The following is a 22,582-nucleotide window of genomic DNA, read 5'->3' on the forward strand; positions in this document are numbered from 1 at the left end:
GAAATATTCCTCATTGCCAACTTTATGTTTCGTAATACTCTCCCTTAGTTTCCATTTAGTGCTGCCTACACAAAAACCTCCACAGGGTCATAACATATCGGAAAATGTGAAGTCAAAGTAAAAATGTTTCTGGGGCATCTGTCTTTAGCAACACTATAATGGTTTGTCATACTGTACTGTGGACTGCACTCACCACTAGTCCAGGCTTTCCCATGTCACCTTTCACACCTGGGCTTCCTGCCACCCCCTGCAGTTAGACAAAGTACAGCGTTAGGGGAATCAAAAGTAGTAACACTGATAGATGGGCTGTTGCTTCACATTACAGACTGTGACTGTCAGGAAGCTGAGTTCTGTACCTTTGGGCCTCGAGTTCCCGGCTCCCCAGTCAAACCAGCAGGACCTTTGTCCCCCTATAGACAGAAAAGTTCAGCTTATCAAAAAGTGACTGCATATCATCACACACCTTTCATACATGTCTTTAATTTCTGACAGTGGTTCAGTTTCTTTGAAAAGTAAACTTTATGACATTTGCTAACCTATCGTGATACTGCACATAAACCATGGCTTTAAGTCAGATTTGTCAAGTCAAAGGACTCTTTCTATTAAAATTGGTCTTTTCAGTTAAAAAAAAAATATCCCTCTATGTATTTCCACTGACAATGTTTCCTTGCTGAGCCGTGGGGGAGGGACACTTCCTGGCAGTTGCATGTAGGTTACTTGCTAAGAAAAAACTTACACAATACTGCCAGGACAAAGATACACACTTGATTTGGCTAGCTCAGACTGTTGAAGCCTATTATTAGCATTGGAATATATTTTTGGTCAAAATGAGGACTGTATCTTGTCCTGCATCTCTTCCAGTGTAGTCTGATAAGGAATGGCTGGCTTCATAGCCAATATGAAGAGGAGGAATGAAGCAGCCTACAGTATATTCTCTCTATGTAGTTTTGGCATATGAGTATTGTATTAGGGCAAACTTTAAAAAGTCCAAACCTATCCTTTAAAACACAATCAATACAGTTCAACACAACATCAGTCTTTTTTTTTTTTTCTTTTTTTTGACTAAGCTTTTTTCTGATAGAGCTTTACAGAACATGCTGTGTACCTTCTGTCCTGGCGGCCCGTCAGATCCTGGAATCCCAAAAATACCTGGAAAACCCTGAAAAAGATGCAAATTCACAGCAGTTATCAGTTAACAGCCACTGATATTTGAAGTCCAACTGAAAATAAAATAAAGGTAAAATAAAGGTTAAAAAACAACAACATTTAGTCATCCTCTTTATAGTCAAAAATACCGTCAACGTGTTTTTAAAATGAAATAATTCTTGGATTATCGAAGGAAAAAAGGTCTTTAATAAAAAATCAGGAATGTTCCTTTTCCTCTCAGCAGACTTGAGGGCCATGACAGTGTTTGACTGACAGCAGCTGTCAGACTGAGCTTCAGCAGGTGAACGCCAGAAAAAGCAAAAGTGTACTTTTACCCCTTTTCCACCAAATTGGCATTGGTTCTTGAACCAGTTCTGTTCAGGATTCTTGGAACTCTGGTGCTGTATCTAGCAAACTAGCCTCTGTTTCCACCAGTTTTGTGTGGAACCATTGTAATTAAGGATGTGTCATTAACGGAGAGTGTTGCACAATGCACAACAGAAATAAACAGTAATGGTAAAATTGCAGATGACATTGATAAAAGCTTTTGTTCTGTTATTATAACAGTGGTCTCATTTATATACTATAAATGAGACCACTGTAAAAGGTATTTTTCCAGTTATTTCTCACTTGACTTCTCCATCCTCTATTTCTAACCCACACAATATGACATGCCCACTGCTGTCATCATGGTTCACAATTCAGGTTGAGGAAAATCTGCTATTTGTTGGTTGTTACCTGGACCAACTCTTCAGGTTCCAAACTAATTATTTTTGGTCGAAATGCTCTCAACAGTTTGAAATTACGTGCAGGAACCGTAATGGAACTGGTTCCATGTTGGTGGAAAAGGGAAGCACTAGGAAAGGCTTCTTGTTTTTAGTCAGAATGATTTCAAGGAATGCCCTTTGCTCTATGGTACTATGGTAATAATCAGTCAATCATACAGGTTTTTCAACAATTGTGAATCACCACAACCAAGAGAGATTCTTGAATATACATTCATAAGTGTGCACACAAAATATTAGAAAGATTGGTCCGGTAGTTTGCTAAAATAGCTGCGGAAAGAAAGATACACACACTCACTCACTCTCACACACACACACACACACACACCCAAATGCATGATCCCCTCGAGGCTTAAGCCGGGCAGAGATAACAAATTTACACTGCAGCTTACAAGCCATGATCAGACAACATGGTGTTAGCAGAAAGTATATCTACTTTCTTGAGGGCAGAGGGTAACTTACCTGTAGTCCTAATAAACCTAATGGTCCAATCTTCCCCATCAGGCCCCCTTGACCCTTAAAATAAAAGTACATGTGATGAGGAGAGGCACTGTACAGTAGATACACAGATGATGATATAGGCAGGTGGTCTGATGGTTAAAAAGTTATTAAGACTTATTTACCATTAAGCCAGCATAACCCTTTTCTCCTTTTGACCCTCTTCGTCCTTGTGTGCCTTGGACTCCTGGAAGGCCCTCTGATCCGAAGAGGCCACGATTTCCCTTATCTCCCTGTGAAAAACACATCATCTTTTATTGACTTGAGCAGTTCAATGACTATAAAAGGTATTCACCCCCTTGGAATTTGGACCTACGTACAATCAAATAAAACCCCTTGAATACAGTGATTTAACTAATTATGAGACTTGTATTAAAGAGGAAGGGTACTAATGTATAAACTAAAGATATTCTGAGCTGATCCTAAGGATCAGTATTGGGGCTGATGAGTGCATTATTTTAATGAATCAGCTGCAATAAACTGGGGACAAATAAATAAATAAAAAAAAGATCAGCACAAAGCAAACAAGTATTTTAAAATTTAATATTTGTAATAAATTGTAAAAGCATTATGTTTTCACTTTGATGTTACAGGGTCTTTTTCTGTTGATCAAAGTCACATTAATTTACTTTCATTTGATACTGTAAAGCACTTACACATGAAAACTTTCATGGGGCAGGGGGATATTTACATACATATTTAACAGTACATAGGCTGCCTGTAATACTTGGAGGTTGTTTAAATTTATAAATCAATGTGCACATCCAGTTAGTCATAACCTGTCTTTGTCTTAAATACCACAGTAGCTAATGATACAATATTGAAATGGGAATGACCTTTGCTCCTTTAGCACCTGGATCCCCAGGAACTCCAGGCTCTCCAACTTCTCCCTACCAATAGAAACCAAATGACAAAAAAGATCAGGAGCAGTCCACAAGAAACAGAAGCTAAAAAAGATTAGAGCTGCAACACTTATTCTATCGATCAACAAAAAATTAAATAGCAGACAGTCAATTAATTGTTTAAATCACTGCCAATTTTTTTTAGTTTCATGTGCTCAAATGTGAGAATTTGGTATTTATCTTGGTCTTGCATTATCTTAGATTGAATATTTCTGGGTTTTGGTCCAAACAAGATGTTTGATGAAGTCACACCTGGCTGTAGGATGTTGTGATGACCATTTTCACTCTCTCCAATGTATTATGACCAGAAAATAATCAGCAGATTAATTGATAACTATGTCTATAACTATACTATATAATCGTTAATTATAGCCTTAGATGAAATTGTTGCATAGAATGACAATACATCTAACCTCTTTGCCCCTCTGCCCAGGCTCACCCTGCAGCCCGTGGGAGCCCTGAGGTCCTGGCTTTCCATTCAGTCCCTTGAGTCCCAGTTGTCCCTGGGGGCCCGGAGCTCCCTGTTCAGGATAGTACAGTGTTTGACAGTTGCTGGACATTGTCTGTTGTGATTGTCTGAGTTATTTAATCCATTGCTGAATGTATTGCTGAATGTCGTCTGATTTCCTGCTTTGCACCCATAACAATTACTATGACTGCGAGAGATCACAGTTATCACCAAACATAAAATAAGTGTCATAATTTCTTATTGTTGTACTTTGGAGGAGGACTGTCTCCTTATGAAGTAAAAACCCCCTGAAATGAATAAAAGCAGTTCTCTGAAATAGTCCTTTTAAAAATAATAATAATAAAAAATGATTTATTAATTTTCATTTATGTGTCAGGTTTTTTTTACATGTATTTATATGCTTATTGCCTCATGTATTTATTTCAGGATTTCATCACCATAATTATTTATTTCAAAGGCAGATTTATTTATGTACTTATTTAGTTATTTTATATTGACTAAAATTGCATTCCATTGTATGGGACCACAGATGAGACCCCTAACACAATTACAACCATACAATTCATTGTCCAATCAGGTGCAGCACATGTCAGACTTTCAGTTAAAGATGACAGTAAAACACTGCTTTTCAGCTTTATATTAAGGTAGTCTTTAATACAACATTTATATCATGAATGCGTAATGATATAATATCTGTGTGTTTGATAAAATAAAAAAAATAAAAAAATCAGCTCCGTAATAATGTCACAGACCTGGTCACCTTTTGTTCCAGGAATCCCTTCTTCACCAGCAGGCCCATGAGGACCCTAACATGACATGCATAATCATACTTATCAATAACATAGTGGAAATGTATTGCAATATTTTAGAATGAGTATTTAACACTTAATATCTGTCTGCATGCATTATATAGTACTCTCATTGGTGCAGTGTGATCAGTGAGCTAACTGACCTGCTGCCCACCCAGACCTGGAGCACCAATATCACCAGCAGGACCCACTGCTCCCTGAAAAAAAACAACAAAAAAAACAATGTAAATAAAAACAAAAAATAATATGCCTTAAACTGACTTCAATTGCTTGAATGGTTCTCTTTAGGCTTGGACTCATTTCACAGTTTGAAACTACAGTTAGCTACTACTGTTGGCCAATATCTTCAATCTTTTAGAACTACGCTAAAGTCAGTTACCTGATCTCCTTTCTCTCCAGCCTGACCCATCAGTCCAATCACACCTGGTGGGCCCTGATCAAAAAACAGAAAAGAAAATACACTGCATTACAATATGATTAGTATACTTGCTTTTTCTAGGGCTGCATCACTGACTTTTATCTCAATATGAAATGAAGAGAATGACAAAAAGTACCCACTCACTGGAAACCCTCTAGGTCCAGCTGGCCCCAGTGGTCCTGGAGGCCCCTGACTCCCTGGAGGACCCTGGCTCCCCATACTGCCTTTTGGTCCTGGCTGGCCCGGAGGGCCCTGAAACCATTTAGAGCATAAATGTAACAACTAAACTGAAGCTGATCACAAGAAGTGAGATTTACCAAAAATCAATATGGAAAATCTCAGATATGTAATGTACTGTATATCATCAAGATGTGATGTTGAACAAATTTCAGGTGTAACTTTTCAGTTAAATGCTGGGATTGAATAGTTTGATGCTCCCACTTTGTCTTAAAGAAAATGAATGAACTAGGGGTGTAACACAAATCTACTGTCTGAATCTCTATTTATGTCTCCATTTCACTAAAATATCTGTTTTCAGCAGAAGGCAGATTCTACACCAGAAGTTGTAGGATCTGCCTTGAGCATTGAGATTGCCTCATTTTATGAGTTTAAATGTTAAAGGGAAACTTTTTTTAATCTGGACCCTATTTTCCCATGTGTTTGTGTCTAAATGAGTAACAGAGACATTTTTTTTAGAAATTGATCAAGTATTGAGAGACAGCAGCAGCAGCGACAAAATAAGCTGCAATGTAACGTTAATGGGCAGTAGTGCACTGTCAATGTGTGTCCACTAAAAGTGCTTGCTTTTGCCACTGACAGGCTCAAATTATTATTTTGAGTGCGTGACAACATTATGGAAAAGATCCTGAACTGTCTCTCTGTGGACCACGCTCTCGTGTGCGCGTGAGACCAGCGAAAGCACGTGAACACACATGAAGGCGGTGCCCATGTCTCACAGTCTCGCGCAAGAGGCTAAAAACAGAGTTCAACTGACGTTTTTCCAAACAACTTTTTATGTCGGGGCTTCAGGACACTTGGATCACTACGGATGAGCAGTATGGAGATATGTTGTGGTTTCAATTATGTGTTTTTGGACGTCTGAATCTGGGGCGCCGTCAGCCTGTAGGTGGAGTTGTGCTGCTACCCACTCCCCTCTAGGATCTCTGCAAGTGATGTGAGGACTCCAAAACTTTACCTGAGCCTCCGTCGGCATGAGGGTGAGTAGATAATGGCTGAATTTTCATTTTTGGGTGCACTATCCTTTTAAGGAGTACAGGGGGTGTGTGACATTATGTCATTGCCAAAGGACCCACTATGATTAGATTTCTGCTTTTTCCAATTATTAGTTAGTATTCAATTTTTTTTTTCTTGCAGCTATGTTGACAGCTTCTGGAAGTGTGCAGCTACACTGAGAAGATAGAATGACACCAAAATGTTTGAAGCAGAGAGAAAAGAAAGCATCTCACCATGCTGCCTAAGTGATATACTGAGCCTTTAACAACCCTATGTTTTTGTAAGACCTACTCACTGGCAGTCCCTGGACGCCTTTGGGCCCCAGCTCTCCTTGACGGCCCTGAAGGGAAGAGATGAAAAAAACAATGACGTCAGGTTATCCTCCCACATTAAGTTGGTTGATGATGTCTCATCAGTACATTTCTAGGGTTTACATGTTCTTACCTGTGGTCCCTGTGTCCCTCTACCACCAGCAGGGCCCTGCAGACCCTGAGAAGACAATGTTTTGATAACACCCTAGTCACCAGAAGGAAATGTTCGCATTGTACGTTTCTACAAACCACAGAATCATTAAATTTGTACATTTCATATTTATCACATCAATGTTTCTAAAGTGACATAGTACATGAGATGACTTTGTCATTATGAGGTGGATGGCATGTCAGCTTGGCCAGACTCCTGCAAGCCTGCATCACAGCACCATCCTGCGGATTTTTAGCCACCAAACTGGGTGTCTTTTAGTGACCCATTACTGCTTCCACCACAAAAATGTGGTTGGATTTTTTTTCACAAGAGATCATTGATTTCCTGCCAGGATAGTGCTACCATAAGCATTTTTTTTAAAGCCAAAATATGATCTTTTCCTAACCATAACAAAGTGCTTTTTGTGCCTAAACCTAACAGAACCACAGCCTTGTTAAGCATAAAGTTTATGCACCTGCTGCATAATAATGTACAACCAAAACATATCTGTGGTTTGCAGAAATGGGGCATGCGTGTTTATTTGCGTGGGCATCATCTGGATAAAAAATCCAAATGCATCACATTTCACCAAACACACTTACTGGAGGTCCAGTCTTTCCATGGATGCCAGGAGGCCCTCTGACACCAGCATCTCCCTGCAGTCAATAGAAAATACTGCAATTATATTTTAGAATGACAAAAACCAACATAATACCTTGGACATAAACTTTATTGCTGCCTGGCTGGGAGCTTGGCCAGTTTAGAATTCTAACAACTGAATTTTCCAGTTAAGCAGCAATCTGAAAAAAATACTAAATTCAGTTTAGTTTGGGGTTTCTAATGGTCTAAGCCTGATGTGCAAAGTATTCCAATCAGTAAAAGTGAGGTTTGTTTTTTAGCCTATATAAAATGACTTACACTAAGTGTGTTACTACAGTATGATGATTATTGTAGTGTGTAAGATATGATTTATCTTCTGTATCAAGACTCAAGCCTTCGTATTAAGTCATTACACTTGAAAAATGTAGATCAGGGATCACGCCTTACTCTTTGCCCCATGTGGCCTGGTCTCCCAGTCAGACCCACTGATCCAGAGTAACCCTGGGGAGAAGTTAAGCCTTTAAGTTTTCAGTCATATGTAATTTTAGACCACTGACTAAAGTAGTTCACACATTTCAAATTCAAAAATCAAAGTCATGGAAAATTTTAGGCATCAGTTTCTTTGTTACAATTTGCCAGTTACAAATAAAAAAAGTAATTATTTTTTACATGAACAAAAAACTTGGCTCAAATTAGAATACTAAGTTCAGAAGTACTTCAGTTGATTCAGAAAGGAGTAAACTTTTTCACAGTACAGTTTGAAAAAAAAAGACTTTAAAATCAAAGGGGAAAACAAAGCCATCTATCATCATCCTGATTAAACCAGCTTCGTAGCTAACAGTTTGTTATTGTCACTTACATACATTCCCACTGGTCCTTGGGGGCCCATCAACCCTGGTTTCCCCATAAAGCCCTCAAGAGAGATATTGAAATAAATTATTCATATGTTTATCATGAATAACTTCAATTCAACCTTTACTGTGTTCATTCTTTGTTAATGTGGTCTTTCAAGAAAAATGCCACAGAGTCAACACAAGAAAACAATATTCCTCATATACATCCTATGCAATGCTGAATATCATAAACAAAAAAAAAAAAAGTATGATCTGCTTACTCTCTGACCAGCTGGTCCAGGGATCCCATCTAGGCCTGGCTTTCCCGAGGGGCCCTGTTGAAGTCAAAAATGACTACTTTTAGTATGTTAACAACTTCACATTAGTTCCCCAGTTTGAGAATATGGTGTTTAGAAGAAGTATTGGCCTACCAGAGCTCCTGGAGAACCTGCCTGCCCTGTATCACCAGCCACACCTGGAGCCCCCTTCAGGTGAACAGAGACCATAGAGCTAATTAAACAATAATGCATAGATTACTGAGATTTCTTTCAACATGCATAACTGTTTGCAATGAGTATGAGCATGTATGTCTTTAACCACTAGATCATGAGAGAAGATAATTAGTAACCTTGAACTGTGTTGAGAAGTTAGTACACAGGGACATTACACTCATATCTACAACTGCTGTCTGGTACTGTATGTTCTCTGGCATGTTTCACAGCCATCACACAGGAAGTGATGTGCTATTGTTGTTATTTCTCAGTGTGTTAAGTATATCAGAGGGTAACAGGGCCTATTGTGGTCCTGTGTGTTAGATATGAAGCATGTTATTCTTGCCTTCTAGTTAACAATAAGAAATTTTGTTAAATTCATCTCTTGCGCCCAACATTAATGTTCAGGTTTGTGGACCCCAGGTGGTGCTCAAGCATCTGCCCTTTTGCCCTCTGTCTAGATAAGTAAGTGTCCTTTCTGCAAGACATATATATACATATATATATGTGTGTATATATATATATATATATATATATATATATACACATATATACATATACATATATACATATATATATATAGATATATAGATATAGATATATATATATATATATATGTATGTATATATATATATATATTTATTTTTTCATTTCTTTAAATCATTTTTCTATTTCAGTTTTTAAATTTGGCCTGTGGCTTTCAATTCTCAATTCATAGTGCATTGTATGCCCAATAACTGCATCTGAGTCGAGCCCCTGCCCCTCCCTCTTCAACTTCCCTTTTGGCAGCCACATGCAAATCGAGCGCCCTGCAGAGCAGCATCCAGGTCTTCCTGACCTGCCATCATGGACAAAATTGTTGCCTACATTCTAAACTAGAAGCTTCACAGTACACTGAGACGATTACTGGAGATTACAGAGACCAAACTTGGAACCTTCCAGTCTAGTCTCTTCACTGCAGGTCATTGTTGCATCCCAACAAAGCATCCACCTCCAGGACTGAAAAATGAAACATGCTGAGGTGCCAGAAAATGCAGTTCCTCTAATGTCCACTTGAGGCTGGCTCCAAGAGAGAGACAATCACCATAGACCCCCATGTTAAAATGCCCAACTGTACAGCAGAAATAAACATGTTTACATCCTGGTAGAAAAAACGGTTTCATTTTATACAGTTAATTTCACAGTTTATAACACTGTACAGAGGGTGAATTTTTTTATGTCTCACCCGTTTAAATGTTATTTAGGCTTAAGTTATATGTAATTAAGGGCGTGGCTGCTTTGAGTGACAGGTGGATGTTTGTTTGTTGACAAGTCACTCCCTCGCAAACAACATTGGTTAATTAATGTAACCATGTTGTAAACCCAGATACACAGAGTATAGGTGAAGCCGTACCTGTTGCTATTTAAGTTTGTTAATCAGTTTATGAAAGTTAATTGTCACATTTAAGTCACATAGAGAAACTTCTGTTCAGTGTTTGTACTAAATGACCCTCTGAGGAGTTGGATGTTCAGTTTTTCAGTTAAGTACATTTTGTTTTGATGGTTTAAAATCTGTTTTTCTCTAGCAAAAAATAGATTAGCATAATCACAGTTAATCACAGCTGTAACTGAACTGTGCAAACCAAGCTAGCAGCTAGTGTTAGGGTTATCTCCATCCTCTCATCCAAATCTGTCCCATCCCACTGAGTTAAAAAAAAAAACAGAAACAACTTACTCTATCTCCTTTAGGGCCAGGAGAGCCAACAGAACCAGGAGCGCCCTGCATTTAAAACATATGACATTACAAATGTACCTCAATGTTAAAAACAAAATGCTAAGATGGCTTGATGGAGTTGGCAAACAGAAAGGAATGCAGCAAAAACAGAATCATATGAGATGAAAAGTTATAAAATGGGAACCTGTGTACCAGGCTTTCCTTCTGGTCCCTCAATCCCAACTCTGCCTCTAAAACCCTGCAAGAATACACACAAACAAATACACAAACATTGTTTAGTGTTAACAGGAGACCGTCAGACTAAAAACCAGATGCCATTTTTTTAGCATATTGTGTTTGTTCTTACCGGCATGCCAGGCAGACCAAAGGGGCCCTGGAGTCCTGTGCGACCCTATAAATGTAGACGTAAACAGAAAGACAATAAATAAAACAAACACTGTTATATAACAACACATAACTGCACAGCAAGAATCTGGTATTGATTAATTTTTAGATTTACAATCCAGGTAATAATTACCTTTAGTCCTCTGGGTCCTAACTTTCCATTTTTTCCTGGGGTGCCTCTGCTGCCCTTGAATATGAATGAAAACAGACATTCATCTTTACATTATATAAAAGACTAGTCCATACCCATTGATAGCTTTATCACCTTCTACCTATGCCAATCCTCAATGCCTATGTGCAGTTTCACATAGATTGACCACGTCAGTGAGTAGAAAAACGTGGGACAGACAGAATGACTGACTGACAAAATGACACACTGACAGTTTCCGTCATTATGTACAGCATACCATACCATGACTTAGTCATACCAAAAATTAGAAAAACAACAATGTTCGGCCACAGGGGGAGCCACAGCGATCGGTCACATTTTAGCCATTTTTAAGCATTTTTCTGTTGTTATAGCGCCACCCAGTTGCCAATTAGAGTTAAATTTCTCCAGTAGCCTTGAGGCGTCCTGTTCTACATATCTACCAAGTTTAGTAAAAATCAATATGGCAGTTAGGCCTAGATAAGAAATTAGCTCTGTAGTGCCCCCATTTTGTTTGATTGGGTCAATAATGGAGGGGTCCCCTCAGATTATGTGTGATCATGTGCCTACAAAGTTGAGATGTTATACACCTTTATGTGATGAGCCACGCCTTCCACAATATTGATTGCCTTATAGAAGCTCAGTTTTAGGAAGTTTTCCAAATTCTGCCAAGAGGGAACTTTCGATATTGGTCCCTGGATTATGTTCACCGAGCTTCATGCAGATCGGTCAAACCTCCTAGGAAGAGATCGATTTGATCTCCTCCCATGACCCTCTACCACTGTGCCAAATTTCACATGGATTGACCAAGTCAGTGAGGAGAAAAACGTGGAACAGACACACAGACACACCCACAGACAGCGTTTTCGTCATTATATAGTAAGATTATTCACCTCTTTTTAAAGCAAATCAAGATTTTGTAAAATCACTGTAACAACTATGTGTATTTAGAAGTGGGATAATCATATATTTACTTTGGAAATCTAGTTAGAATTGTTGTGAATATGATTAGGTTATCTATGCTGACCTTATTTACTACTATTTCAAGCTTATTTATAGCCTACATTTACTTCTGCACTAATCAATATTTTGTATTAAAAATGGATCAAATGACTAAGTATAGGTGTAAGATGTCAGATGTAATGATGAACCCACAGAGAATTATCACCCAACTCAGCAGTCCCTCTCAGCTCTGCAGAGTTTTTAGTTTCTTTCAGATCTTTTGGGGAGCAACTTTACTGATTTGATTCAGTTTCAGAGTTCTCGTCAACACTGGCAGCAGTGGGCGGCAGTGTTCAGTAAAAAAGCTCTGATAAACCAACTGAACACTACCTGGCCAGCAAGAGACCAACCAACTTCCATTTATCAGGTGAACAAAAAAATGACTCCAAATGAATGGTAAAATATTAGCTTGCTGTCACTCTCATGTGTCGGTTGTGTTTAAAACTGAGAGTGTAAAATCTTTTGTTTATGCTGCATTTGGCTGAACTTTCTATGTCCATTGTATCTGGCACTAAGCACTTCATTTTGCATGGCTTTCTCACTCTCAAAACAGCCTCATTATGCCTAAAAATGTATCTCCTATACAGATGATATCATGATATCGACTTTGTTATTTGGCCAATGTTGAGTGTGATGCAATGCAACAAAAGTGTTTGTAGACAATAAGTTGTGACAGATTCAGTTCTGGTTGATTAGCTTTACTAGCAGGCAGCAATAAAAGCCTCTGACCTTTGGCCCCTGTTTCCCAACCACTCCAGCACTACCAGCCTCCCCATCTTCACCCTGAGGAGACATGACAGAGGATCTCATTAAAATTATGGAACATGCTCTAAATATGTATAAAAGGTCCTTAGTATATTTACAAGCAAAAATAAGGCAACAAACAGTTTTAAATTCCATACAGTCACTATAGGCCCACTATCAGGAAAAGTGTTACACAGATTTAATATGTATTATTTTGAATAAGATTAGACCTGCTATTACGCTTGAAGGGTCACTCTGGACCTCAGAAATAGTAGTTTGTCAAAAAAGTAAAAGAAAATAAAGCCTTAAATCAAATGTCTAAATTTCTTCTGAGGCTTTCATTCCATCTCATGACCCTCATCAGTAGACGGAGAGATACAGAGGGAGGAGCAGATGGCAAGGATGACTGAGGCCATGTGATGTTGCTAAAAGTTGCAGACAGAATCTAACAAGTGGTCCTTGAGTTATTTTTTTGTCTAACTCAACCTGCAATATTTTGTGCATCTTAAATGAATGGGAATCTAATCAAGCACATTTCACAATATAGTTAACCTGTCACAGATGTGCTGCTGCCCTGCCAAATTTATGAATTAACAGGACAACTAATTACAGGCATAGCTCATCAAAATGTCACCATAAATAATTAAGAAATATAGCACAGCTACTTTAAGAATGGGTTTCATGGGCTCAGGACATGTTTTGACATTTAGTTTGGGAAGTTTATATTCTATTGACAAACTAACAGAAACCCTTCAGTTGATTTTTTTCTGCCAAAGAAACACGACTGTCAATCGTGTCAGTGCAGTGTTGGGATGTTTTAAACCAAAACACAGGACATTTCTGATGATATCCTGAGCTGCACCTGTTTTCCTCTGGGCCCAGGTTGACCTCTCACCCCTGGAAGACCTGAGGTGCCACGTTCACCCGTCTCTCCCTGAGGACCGTGGATCCCTGCAGCACCTGGTGGGCCCTACAGGGGAGCGGAGGGTTAGGATGTTTAGTCCTTACAAGGAGGTTGTATGGGGGTTGGGGGGCATGCAGTCTTAATATCACTGACATAAGACAGAGGCCACTGGCTATCTGCTTTTGTTCACTGTCATTATACACAAAACAAAAAAAGTAAACAATTTCTAAAGGTTTCACATGGCTATGTGCACTTGTTAAATGTTAAATTACATATAGGTTGTTCTACTTAATATATTTTTGCATATCTAATGATATCCATCCTCTTCCATTAATGGTGATCCAAGTTTACCCTAGCACGACAATCTTAATTCTTGAGAATCGAGGAACCTTGAGGGTTATCAAGGTTTCATTCATCAACTTTTGTTACAGGAGTTGCTTAACCTATGAAATGCTTTAAATTACACATCAGACTGTAACCATGCTTTTCAGTTTAACCACAAACAAATGAATTTAATTTCATTTTCATCACCAATGTGTCTTCCTCTTACTCTGTCTCCTTTGGGTCCAGTGTCTCCTTTGTCACCATCCAGTCCTCTGAAGCCCTAGACAAACATGACATTATATTTTACTTTTAATATTGTTTATGATGTCTCTCTCTCTACCTGTTGCTTGTAGAGCTCATCTTGACAGCTGTACTTTTAGATACGGTCCCCCTCTATTAAATATGAAAGGAGGCCCCCACATGCTTGAGCTTTACACTGCTGACTTGTATAATCAGAACAGACATGTCCTGTGATTTTCAGCCCTCTATGATTATATTTACCCTTTACAACAGGCACATCCTGACAGTTGAGAATATTACTGTCAGGTATTGTCCCCCCTCTATTAAATATGATAGGAGGCTGAAAATCACAGGACATGTCTGTTCTGATGATACAAGTCAGCGGTCCTGAAATGTGTGTTTCTCTTCTATAATTAAGAGGTCCTGATGTTGGCCTGCAGCCTTGTGCCTATGACCGAATCACAGCCGTGATGATATACAGTACAACATCACTCTCTCTCGTGTGATATTGCTTAATTCTACATGTCGGAGGCAATGTCTTTCCACATACAGGCTTCCTTCACCTTTCAAACGGGGCAGAGCTCCGTGGGAAACAGTAGGAGAGACACAGCCTGAGGGGGAACCGGGATCTGACACAACACCGGAGGGAGAAGCAGGTCCGTGGAGCTGTGCGCTGGACGAAAAAAACAAGCACGTCGCACCGAATGTGCACCGCTACAGCGTCGCTTTGGGCTGTGAGCACACATGACGCGTGTCTACATTGAAAGTTAAGGGTCTGTGCGCGCAAAAGACGCTACATCTGAACGCCCCCCCTTCACACACACATCAGGGTGCGTCTGCCAAAAAAAAACAAAAAAAAAACAAGAAAAAAAAAGAGCTGCCAGCTGAGGCGGCCCAGGGACAGATGTAGCAGCATACGTGATACCCAGTGCCATGACTGAACACTGGCCCTCGCGGCCCAAACGTCAGATCGGCCCACCATGAATTGTCCCGGTCCTCCCGATTAGCCACTCCGGCCTGCTCATGTGTCCTGGGCCACACTGAAGAACCGCCTACTTAGCTGATGTCCTTGCTTATCCGACTCCCTGCTGGATAAGCAAACTTTCTGTTGGGGGCCACACACATGCCATGTTTTTTGTGTCAGTGCACTCATACACCAGAATGATGCATGCATTCCCGAGCACCTATTTAAACAGTGTTCAACTTTTGCAACGCAGCAGCGTGCATTGCATGTCATGTGACTAGGATCAGCTCATCACAGCTGACAGATATCTTACTGTTTATCTGTAAATATCAGTCTGTGATAAATATGGAGAAGAAGTTGATCATTTTAGTGCAGAGCAGCCAGAGCTTTACATCTGTCCCACGGACAATAGGCCTACACACAAACAGTGCCTGGAAGAAGATCAGCTCTGCACTCAGGATTTCAGGTCCATAGGCTATGATATGGTGCTTGTTGAGGTTGCTTAGCAACCTCAGATGCAACCTGCCACCACACTCCTGAAAGCTGTTACGGAAAAGGCACAAGAGTAGCACCCAGCGCCTGACCTCGCATTTTCCAGGCAGTTAAAGATGCGGTTTGTGTACCGCCTCTTACACAGGTTAAATAGCAGCACTGGAGGACCTTCCCTTCTCTTGGAAAACGGTCAGTCAAAGTCTGCCTGGTTAGCAAGAGCTGAGACAGCAGCAGCAGTCTCAACTAACTCATGCCAACACTAAAATGGCTCTACTCTGTCGTTAACACGTTAATAAACTTTAGAAGATACTGTGTATGGGCTAACTCTCACCAGCTGTCCCCCGGTGTAGAGCTCACCCCCCGACCCCCCAAGAAGTAGTCTCCTAGCTTGTGTATGATTAACAAAAAATAACAGCACATTTGGTCTTCGCAAGCAAATGATGTCCAGGATTTTTACATATAGAGTGGGAAAGTGAGATCCAATCATAAGTGGTCATTCAGGACGCATATGTAGAAACATTCTCATGCCAGGTGTGAACAGACAGACTTAGAGCTATCCATGAAGGATCACACAGGATGCGTGTTAAAACCAGGTGTAGCAGGCTTTAACCTCTTTCCCTCTTCCTCCCAGGCCTCTACCAGCGGGTCTGATTAAGGTTTTGTGTTTTTGTTTGCAACACTCACACCCTACACTCATCCATAAGCTGCATTTATTACTGACCTACCTAATTATTGTTATTTTACCTTGAGTTTACAATGAACATAATTTGGTTTAAGTTTATTTCATGTGTGATTCTCTTTTTCTCACTGACTTTTAGGCCAATTCATTAAATCCAACTGACTCAAATCTCTTTCACTTCAACTTGTCTCTAAATCTCTTAAAAATATTAAAAAATTAAAAAGACACAGCTTTCACTTTAAGCCACATTAATCAATACTCTATATCAAGACAGAATATACTGACATTGTGTGTAATGTGAAAGAGGTTCCTAATATAGACAAACCGCAAATAAATTCTTGAGCTAATTTGCCTCTTATAGCTTATTGTTCCATTTCTTAGCTCCTATAAATGCTGTTTCCAGCTGCAGGCAGCTGGTCTCGGTAAAAAGCAATAATTAGAGAGATAAATCCTAAACGTTAATGTTGGCATTTAATTGAAAACAGAAGACTATGCTGCTTACTGCGCCACCTGGAAATCCTCTTGGACCAGGGCCTCCAGACATCCCCTAAAAGATCAAACAGAACAAAGGGAAAGGTTGAAATATGGACATGCCTGCATCAGAACAATGTAAAGATGGAAAATATCTGCTATCTTTAACATCACCATAGCTTGCTCACCATTTATACCTATTGGAATTCAAATTGGGGCTGCTTTCCTTTGCTATTACGGCTCAAGACAACAGCTAACATTGTTTCTTAAATGTTAGCTGTCAAGGCGCTTTGTGCAGAGCCATATTTGAACAATGAAGGGAGACAACAGCTGACAACTTAGCAGAAGACAGGAGGGGTAGGTTCCTGTGTATTAAACCAGAGATGGCTGCCTCAGATGTGAGCCACATGAGAGAGAGCATAACACTTCAGAAGCTCACACAGCATAACTCTCCATTCTCTTCATTCATTCCAAGGACCAAAATACGTAAGTTAAGATTGAAATACATCCAATTGTAGATTAATATGCTCACTAAATGTTACTTAATCATTCAGTACTTTCAGAGCTGTTAAAGTTACAACTCTAGTTGTTTTATTTGGGGAAAGTCAAACTCAATTTTAAAGTCCATCAAGATAAGTCTCTGGAAGGTTTCAGTATTTTCCAAGCAAATCTTACGTCATCTCAAGTCAGGTCAGAGGAAGACTTAAGTCAGGTCTTAAGTAAATTGAGACAATCCCAAGTTTAAAGCCCAGTGTGCAGGATTAAGTGGCATCTAGCAGTGAGTTTGTAGATTGCAACCAATGGAATCTTCTCAGAAAATGCAAAAACACGAAAAAGTGAATGGCCCTATCTAGAGCCAGTATTTAGTTTGCCCATTGTGGGCTACCGTAGAGACAACGTGGTGGACTCCATGGGAGTGGACCCACACAGTATGTGGATATAAATGGCTCATTCTAAGGGAATGAAAACACAGTTTCAAATGAGTATACACTATGAAAGCATAGTTATGAATGTTATATACACTTTCATTCACATTGTCAAAGTCAAGTCTCAAGTGTTTAAAGTCAGTAAAGATAAGTCTCACATCTTGTCAGAGGAAGACTCAATTCAAGTCTCAAGTCACTTGAGACACACCCACGTCAAGTCTCCAGTCACTTGAGACACGCCCAAGTCAAGTCTTAAACCATGTCAGGTCTCAAGTCAGCAGAAGTCAGTTATGACAAGTCTTGTTAAAAAAAACTTGCAAGACAGCCCCTCAGTCTCTGAATGCTGACTGCTAAAATTACATGTTGTTTGAACATTATACTTCCAAAGCCATGTTAATCATGTTTGAGACCTGTTTGAGTCTTTTCAATGCAAGTCTAATAATTAAGTCTTGAGTCAAGTCTAGTTTGTATGGTGTCAAGTTTGAAGCAAATCACAGCAGTCAAGGCCAAGTCTCCATCTTCGTGACATATGTCCACATGGTCAACTACTGATGCAGCTACTTTTCTTGAACAAGGTTTTACTTGTTGAACACATGCAAGTTAATTACAGAAGATGCGTGAGCAATATACTGTATGTATCATGCACAGTTTAGTCTCTGAAAATAACAATTTAACATTAGAGATAATAAATTCATATTATTTACCATGGGCCCTTCAATGCCAGGTGATCCTTTTGGACCCATGGGCCCTATTTCACCCTGTCAAACAAAACAAGGGCCTCTGTATCAGTACAATAACAAATAAGGCTATTGTCAAAAAAACAACTTTAAAGATTATTACATTAAAACTTACAATATCCCCTTTTGGACCAGGAGGGCCATCATCACCTCGCTGACCCTGAAAAACAACAACAAAAGAATAATAACTAGAGAATGAGTTGAGGAGGTTGAAGATCACTACATTCACTGCCTAAATTTTGAATAAAGTTGAAAATTTTCAAAAAGGAAAAACTCAGGTATAAAAGGTGTGCCATAACAACTTAATGACGGCTAGCATTGTTTTCACCTTCTGTGTGTATGTGTGTGTGCAAAATGCGTTCCTGGTGACACCTATTGTAGCAGGACCTACCACAGAAGCTGTTTTAGGTAGTTTGCCAGGTGTTCGTATGTCTGTTCATCTGTCTGTTGGCAAATTTTGTCAATGCGACAGCATTGCAACAGTGTATGATGCAGTCACAAAACTTTACAGGTGTGTAATGAAGGCTGAGTTCAAAGATACATGCTGGAAGAAGGGGCTAAGGAAGCAGGACAGGGGACAGGACAGGCTCCCTCACTTTATGCCCCTGGCTAACTTTCGTTTTAGTTGTGATTTGTTGTATCGTGGCTGGAGTGATCCCATCCTAAGATGGTTTCTAGTTAAAGGTATGAATTGAATCGAACCTTGCTTAAAGTGGGTGCGTGTATGTGCATCCATCAGACTCCTGTCGAAGACCGTGGGCACTGTTTAAACAAACTAAAGCGCACTTAAGTTAATTCCACAAGTGCATTCAGGATGTGTCTAACCACTTTTGCTTGTGGTTGGCCAGGTGTGCCTGCAAAGTTGTAGTTATAAACTTAACATGGGAAAGAGAACTAAACTTTAGCTTCTGAAATGATGATGAAATTACACTGCTCCTTGTGCATAAATACGCACAATGGCTGTCTTAATTAAGTGGGACAGCAGCTCTGCAGCTCTGCTCTGCTTTCTGCTATGTTCACATTTTAAAAAATGTCATTAATGTTTTCCTCATTAATGATATATTATTTCATCCACCTGCAACCCATCAGCATGTCTCTGTGTGTGAGCAACAAGCAGATTATATACACATTGTGAACCAGCCTATGTAGGCACATCTTACTGTCTGAATAATGCGCCCTTTAAATAACAGGAAAATACTGCACCATTGATTTTAGACCAGCTTTTTGTTGGTCAATGTCACAATTGCTTTCTGCTGCCTTAAAATAGCAATACACCAACAATGACCAATGACCTGTCCATACCTCACTTTAAGACCTATACACCAATGGACGCAAAGGTTTGCGCAAGGACATTTGCTACTTACACAACGTAGGTGCTGGCTGTAAAAAATAACAACTGCATCGGTCTGAAACTAGCAATGGCGGTTGCAAAACTCATCCTTTCACTGGTCTTGCGCAAGCGCGCACACGTGAACGCGGAGCACAAAGAAGCAGTCAGAGCTACAGGCTACAGTGAGGCTAAAAACAGAGTTCATATGATGTTTTTCGAAACAACTTTTTATGTCGCGGCTGCAGCACACTTGGATCACTGCGTTAAATCAACGACGTCGCTACGTCGTAGGGTACGTGGCTACGCAGAAGGCTCGCCGTAGCCCCCGGCGTAGCCTGACGTGCACCTCCCCAAAAATGTAACTAAACGTCGAGGCGACGCAGACCCAGCACAGACCGAGAGGGCTGTGATTGGTTTGCTTGGTAGCAACGCATTTCCGGTTCTGTATTTGCAGATTTCGCCATCCCCACCATCTTTAAACATCTTCTGTTGCGATGTAGATGTTGCAGTATTAAGGCCCATTTATGCTCAACGTTCATTACGGATATGGATATGGACGGAGCCGTCTGTCCGTGCTCCGCGTTCATTTCTCTGTGACCGGAAAAGCCGGAAGCTAAACAAAGAATCGACTAGAGACGCCTACCCCTCTGTTAGTGAATTGCACCGCGACGAAATGGAGTGACGGAGAAGTTCGAAGGGATCACGACGGCGTCACGGCAACGTCGTAGGTACACCGCAGAACCATAAATCAGGTTTAAAACTTCACCTGGGCCTGCGTCGGCTTATGGGTGAGTAGATAATGGCTGAATTTTCATTTTTGGGTGCACTATCCCTTTAAAGTAGGTTAGAAAAGTCCCTTCTATTACTTCCCTCATGAAAATTTCATATTACATGGGAGCCCTGTCACTTTGAGGCTCTTAGCACCAAAATGTGCATGTCTGTTGTTTCAATAGCTACGTTATGTGTGAGAGCACACATTTTTCTATGTTTTGATGTGAAATTATGTATAAAAGAGTGAAAATAAAGGAAGTAATAACAAATTGAAGAAAAATATTTAAGAAGAGTTTACATCTCACTCTACCATAAGTGAAATGTCACAATGAAAATCTGAGGACTGAAAATTGTATCAAACTGAAAATGCAAACGTGTAAAAAGCATCAAGATAATAAAAAATTGGATACAAAAAAAGCATCCTGACCCTATTAAAGTCTGAAGGAAGTTTTTAATTTAATTTAATATATATACTTTATTAATCCCCGAGGGGAAATTCAATTTTTCACTCTGTTGTCAATTACATACAGGTCCCAACACACACATGCACAAACTGGACCTATACATGCACTAAGTGGAGAGATGTCAGAGTGGGCTGCCCATGACAGGCGCTCCGAGCGGTTGGGGGGTTCGGTGCCTTGCTCAGGGGCACCTCGGCAGTGCCCAGGAGGTGAACTGGCACCTCTCCAGCTACCAGTCCACGCTCCATATTTTTGGCCCGGACGGGGACTTGAACAGGCGACCCTCCGGTTCCCAACCCAAGTCCCTATGGACTGAGCTACTGCCGCCCCAAATGTGTGAATTATGTGAATGTATTAATGAGCAGATATAGTTTTAAAAATTCTTGAACATGTTTTAAATGTCAAATTTGATTTTCTATTCATTAATTTTAATTAAGAAAATTTCAAAGAAAAAAGTAAAAACTGGAATATTCTTTTGCATAATTTCCCCTAAAACAATAGGAAAGTGTGCTTTTGGTCTATAAAACTCAAACAATCAATGTCATTATGGTGCAAGACATAACCTCAAGGCACTGGCTTTCCATCTCTACATAGAAACAAGGCAAGTGGATATTTACTGGCCGGTGGGATTTTCACAAAGTCCTGGATGAGTTGTCTTAAAAGCCTGGAATACTCCCACTGGCACTATGCCATTCATTCATCCATTTTCATCAGCTTATCCAGGGAAGCACACCAGTTGTAACTCTCCCTAGCAACACTTTCCAGCTCCTCTGGGGGACCCCAAGGTGTTCCCAGGCCAGATGAGATATATAATCCCTGCGGCACGTTCTGGGTCTGCCCCAGGGCCTCCTACCAGTGGGATGTGCCCAGAGTACCTCTAAATGGAGGTCCCCAAGGGGCATCCTGATCAGATGCCTGAACCATCTCAACTGACGCCTTTCGACACAAAGGAGCAGCGGCTCTACTCCAAGCTCCCTCTGGACGTCTGCACTCCTCAGCCTGTCCCTAAGGCTGAGCCCAGCCACCCCACAGAGAAAACTCGTATGGCGGCTTGTATCCGCAATCTCATTCTTTCGAGCACTACTTAAAGCTCATGACCATAGGTGAGGGTTGTGACATAGATAAACCAGTAAATCGAAAGCTTCACCTTCCAGCTCAGGTCCCTCTTCACCACGACAGTCCAGCACCATGTCCGCATCACTGCAGATGCCGCATCAATCCATCCATCACATGCTCCATTCTACCCTCACTCGTCAATAAGGCCCAAAGATACTGCAACTCCCTCGCTTTAGGCAGTAATTCCGAGGAGGCAATCCACTGTTTTCCAGCAGAGAACCATGGCCTCAGATTTGGAGGTGCTGACTCTCATCCCAACCACTTCACACTCGGTTGTAAACTGGCCAAGTGCCTTCTGGAAGTCACGGTGTAATGAAGCCAACAAGACCACATCATCTGCTAAAAGCAGAGACGCAATTCTAAGGGTCCCCATTTCGGACTCCTTCCGAAGGGAGCACCTTGTGATACTGTCTATGAATAACACAGATAGGATCAGTGACAAGGAACAACCCAGGCGGAGGCCAGTACCCACCAAGAATGTGTTTGACTCTATGCCAAGTATGTGGACGCAGCTCTCACTTTGGTCTTA

General features: G+C 40.4%; 1 protein-coding gene across 1 annotated transcript in view; it reads right to left on the reverse strand.

Moving 5' to 3' along the window:
* The window catches only part of si:dkey-61l1.4 (collagen alpha-1(I) chain), an 83,015-nt gene that overhangs the window by 16,260 nt on the left and 44,173 nt on the right, over positions 1 to 22,582 (reverse strand). Inside the window, exons 19-46 of the mRNA XM_049579179.1 lie at positions 18,491 to 18,535; positions 18,343 to 18,396; positions 16,744 to 16,788; positions 14,093 to 14,146; positions 13,501 to 13,608; positions 12,624 to 12,677; positions 10,878 to 10,931; positions 10,707 to 10,751; positions 10,545 to 10,598; positions 10,361 to 10,405; positions 8,587 to 8,640; positions 8,437 to 8,490; positions 8,182 to 8,235; positions 7,770 to 7,823; positions 7,325 to 7,378; positions 6,705 to 6,749; positions 6,556 to 6,600; positions 5,172 to 5,279; positions 4,989 to 5,042; positions 4,753 to 4,806; positions 4,553 to 4,606; positions 3,745 to 3,852; positions 3,266 to 3,319; positions 2,555 to 2,662; positions 2,394 to 2,447; positions 1,106 to 1,159; positions 357 to 410; positions 194 to 247 (exon numbers count right to left, since the gene is read on the reverse strand). Of these exons, the coding sequence (XP_049435136.1) occupies positions 194 to 247; positions 357 to 410; positions 1,106 to 1,159; positions 2,394 to 2,447; positions 2,555 to 2,662; positions 3,266 to 3,319; positions 3,745 to 3,852; positions 4,553 to 4,606; positions 4,753 to 4,806; positions 4,989 to 5,042; positions 5,172 to 5,279; positions 6,556 to 6,600; positions 6,705 to 6,749; positions 7,325 to 7,378; positions 7,770 to 7,823; positions 8,182 to 8,235; positions 8,437 to 8,490; positions 8,587 to 8,640; positions 10,361 to 10,405; positions 10,545 to 10,598; positions 10,707 to 10,751; positions 10,878 to 10,931; positions 12,624 to 12,677; positions 13,501 to 13,608; positions 14,093 to 14,146; positions 16,744 to 16,788; positions 18,343 to 18,396; positions 18,491 to 18,535 (1,674 nt within the window). The remainder of the gene's footprint in view (positions 1 to 193; positions 248 to 356; positions 411 to 1,105; positions 1,160 to 2,393; positions 2,448 to 2,554; positions 2,663 to 3,265; positions 3,320 to 3,744; positions 3,853 to 4,552; positions 4,607 to 4,752; positions 4,807 to 4,988; positions 5,043 to 5,171; positions 5,280 to 6,555; positions 6,601 to 6,704; positions 6,750 to 7,324; positions 7,379 to 7,769; positions 7,824 to 8,181; positions 8,236 to 8,436; positions 8,491 to 8,586; positions 8,641 to 10,360; positions 10,406 to 10,544; positions 10,599 to 10,706; positions 10,752 to 10,877; positions 10,932 to 12,623; positions 12,678 to 13,500; positions 13,609 to 14,092; positions 14,147 to 16,743; positions 16,789 to 18,342; positions 18,397 to 18,490; positions 18,536 to 22,582) is intronic.

Source organism: Epinephelus fuscoguttatus, linkage group LG6 (assembly GCF_011397635.1).
Source record: "Epinephelus fuscoguttatus linkage group LG6, E.fuscoguttatus.final_Chr_v1".
Classification (NCBI taxonomy): Eukaryota; Metazoa; Chordata; class Actinopteri; order Perciformes; family Serranidae; genus Epinephelus; species Epinephelus fuscoguttatus.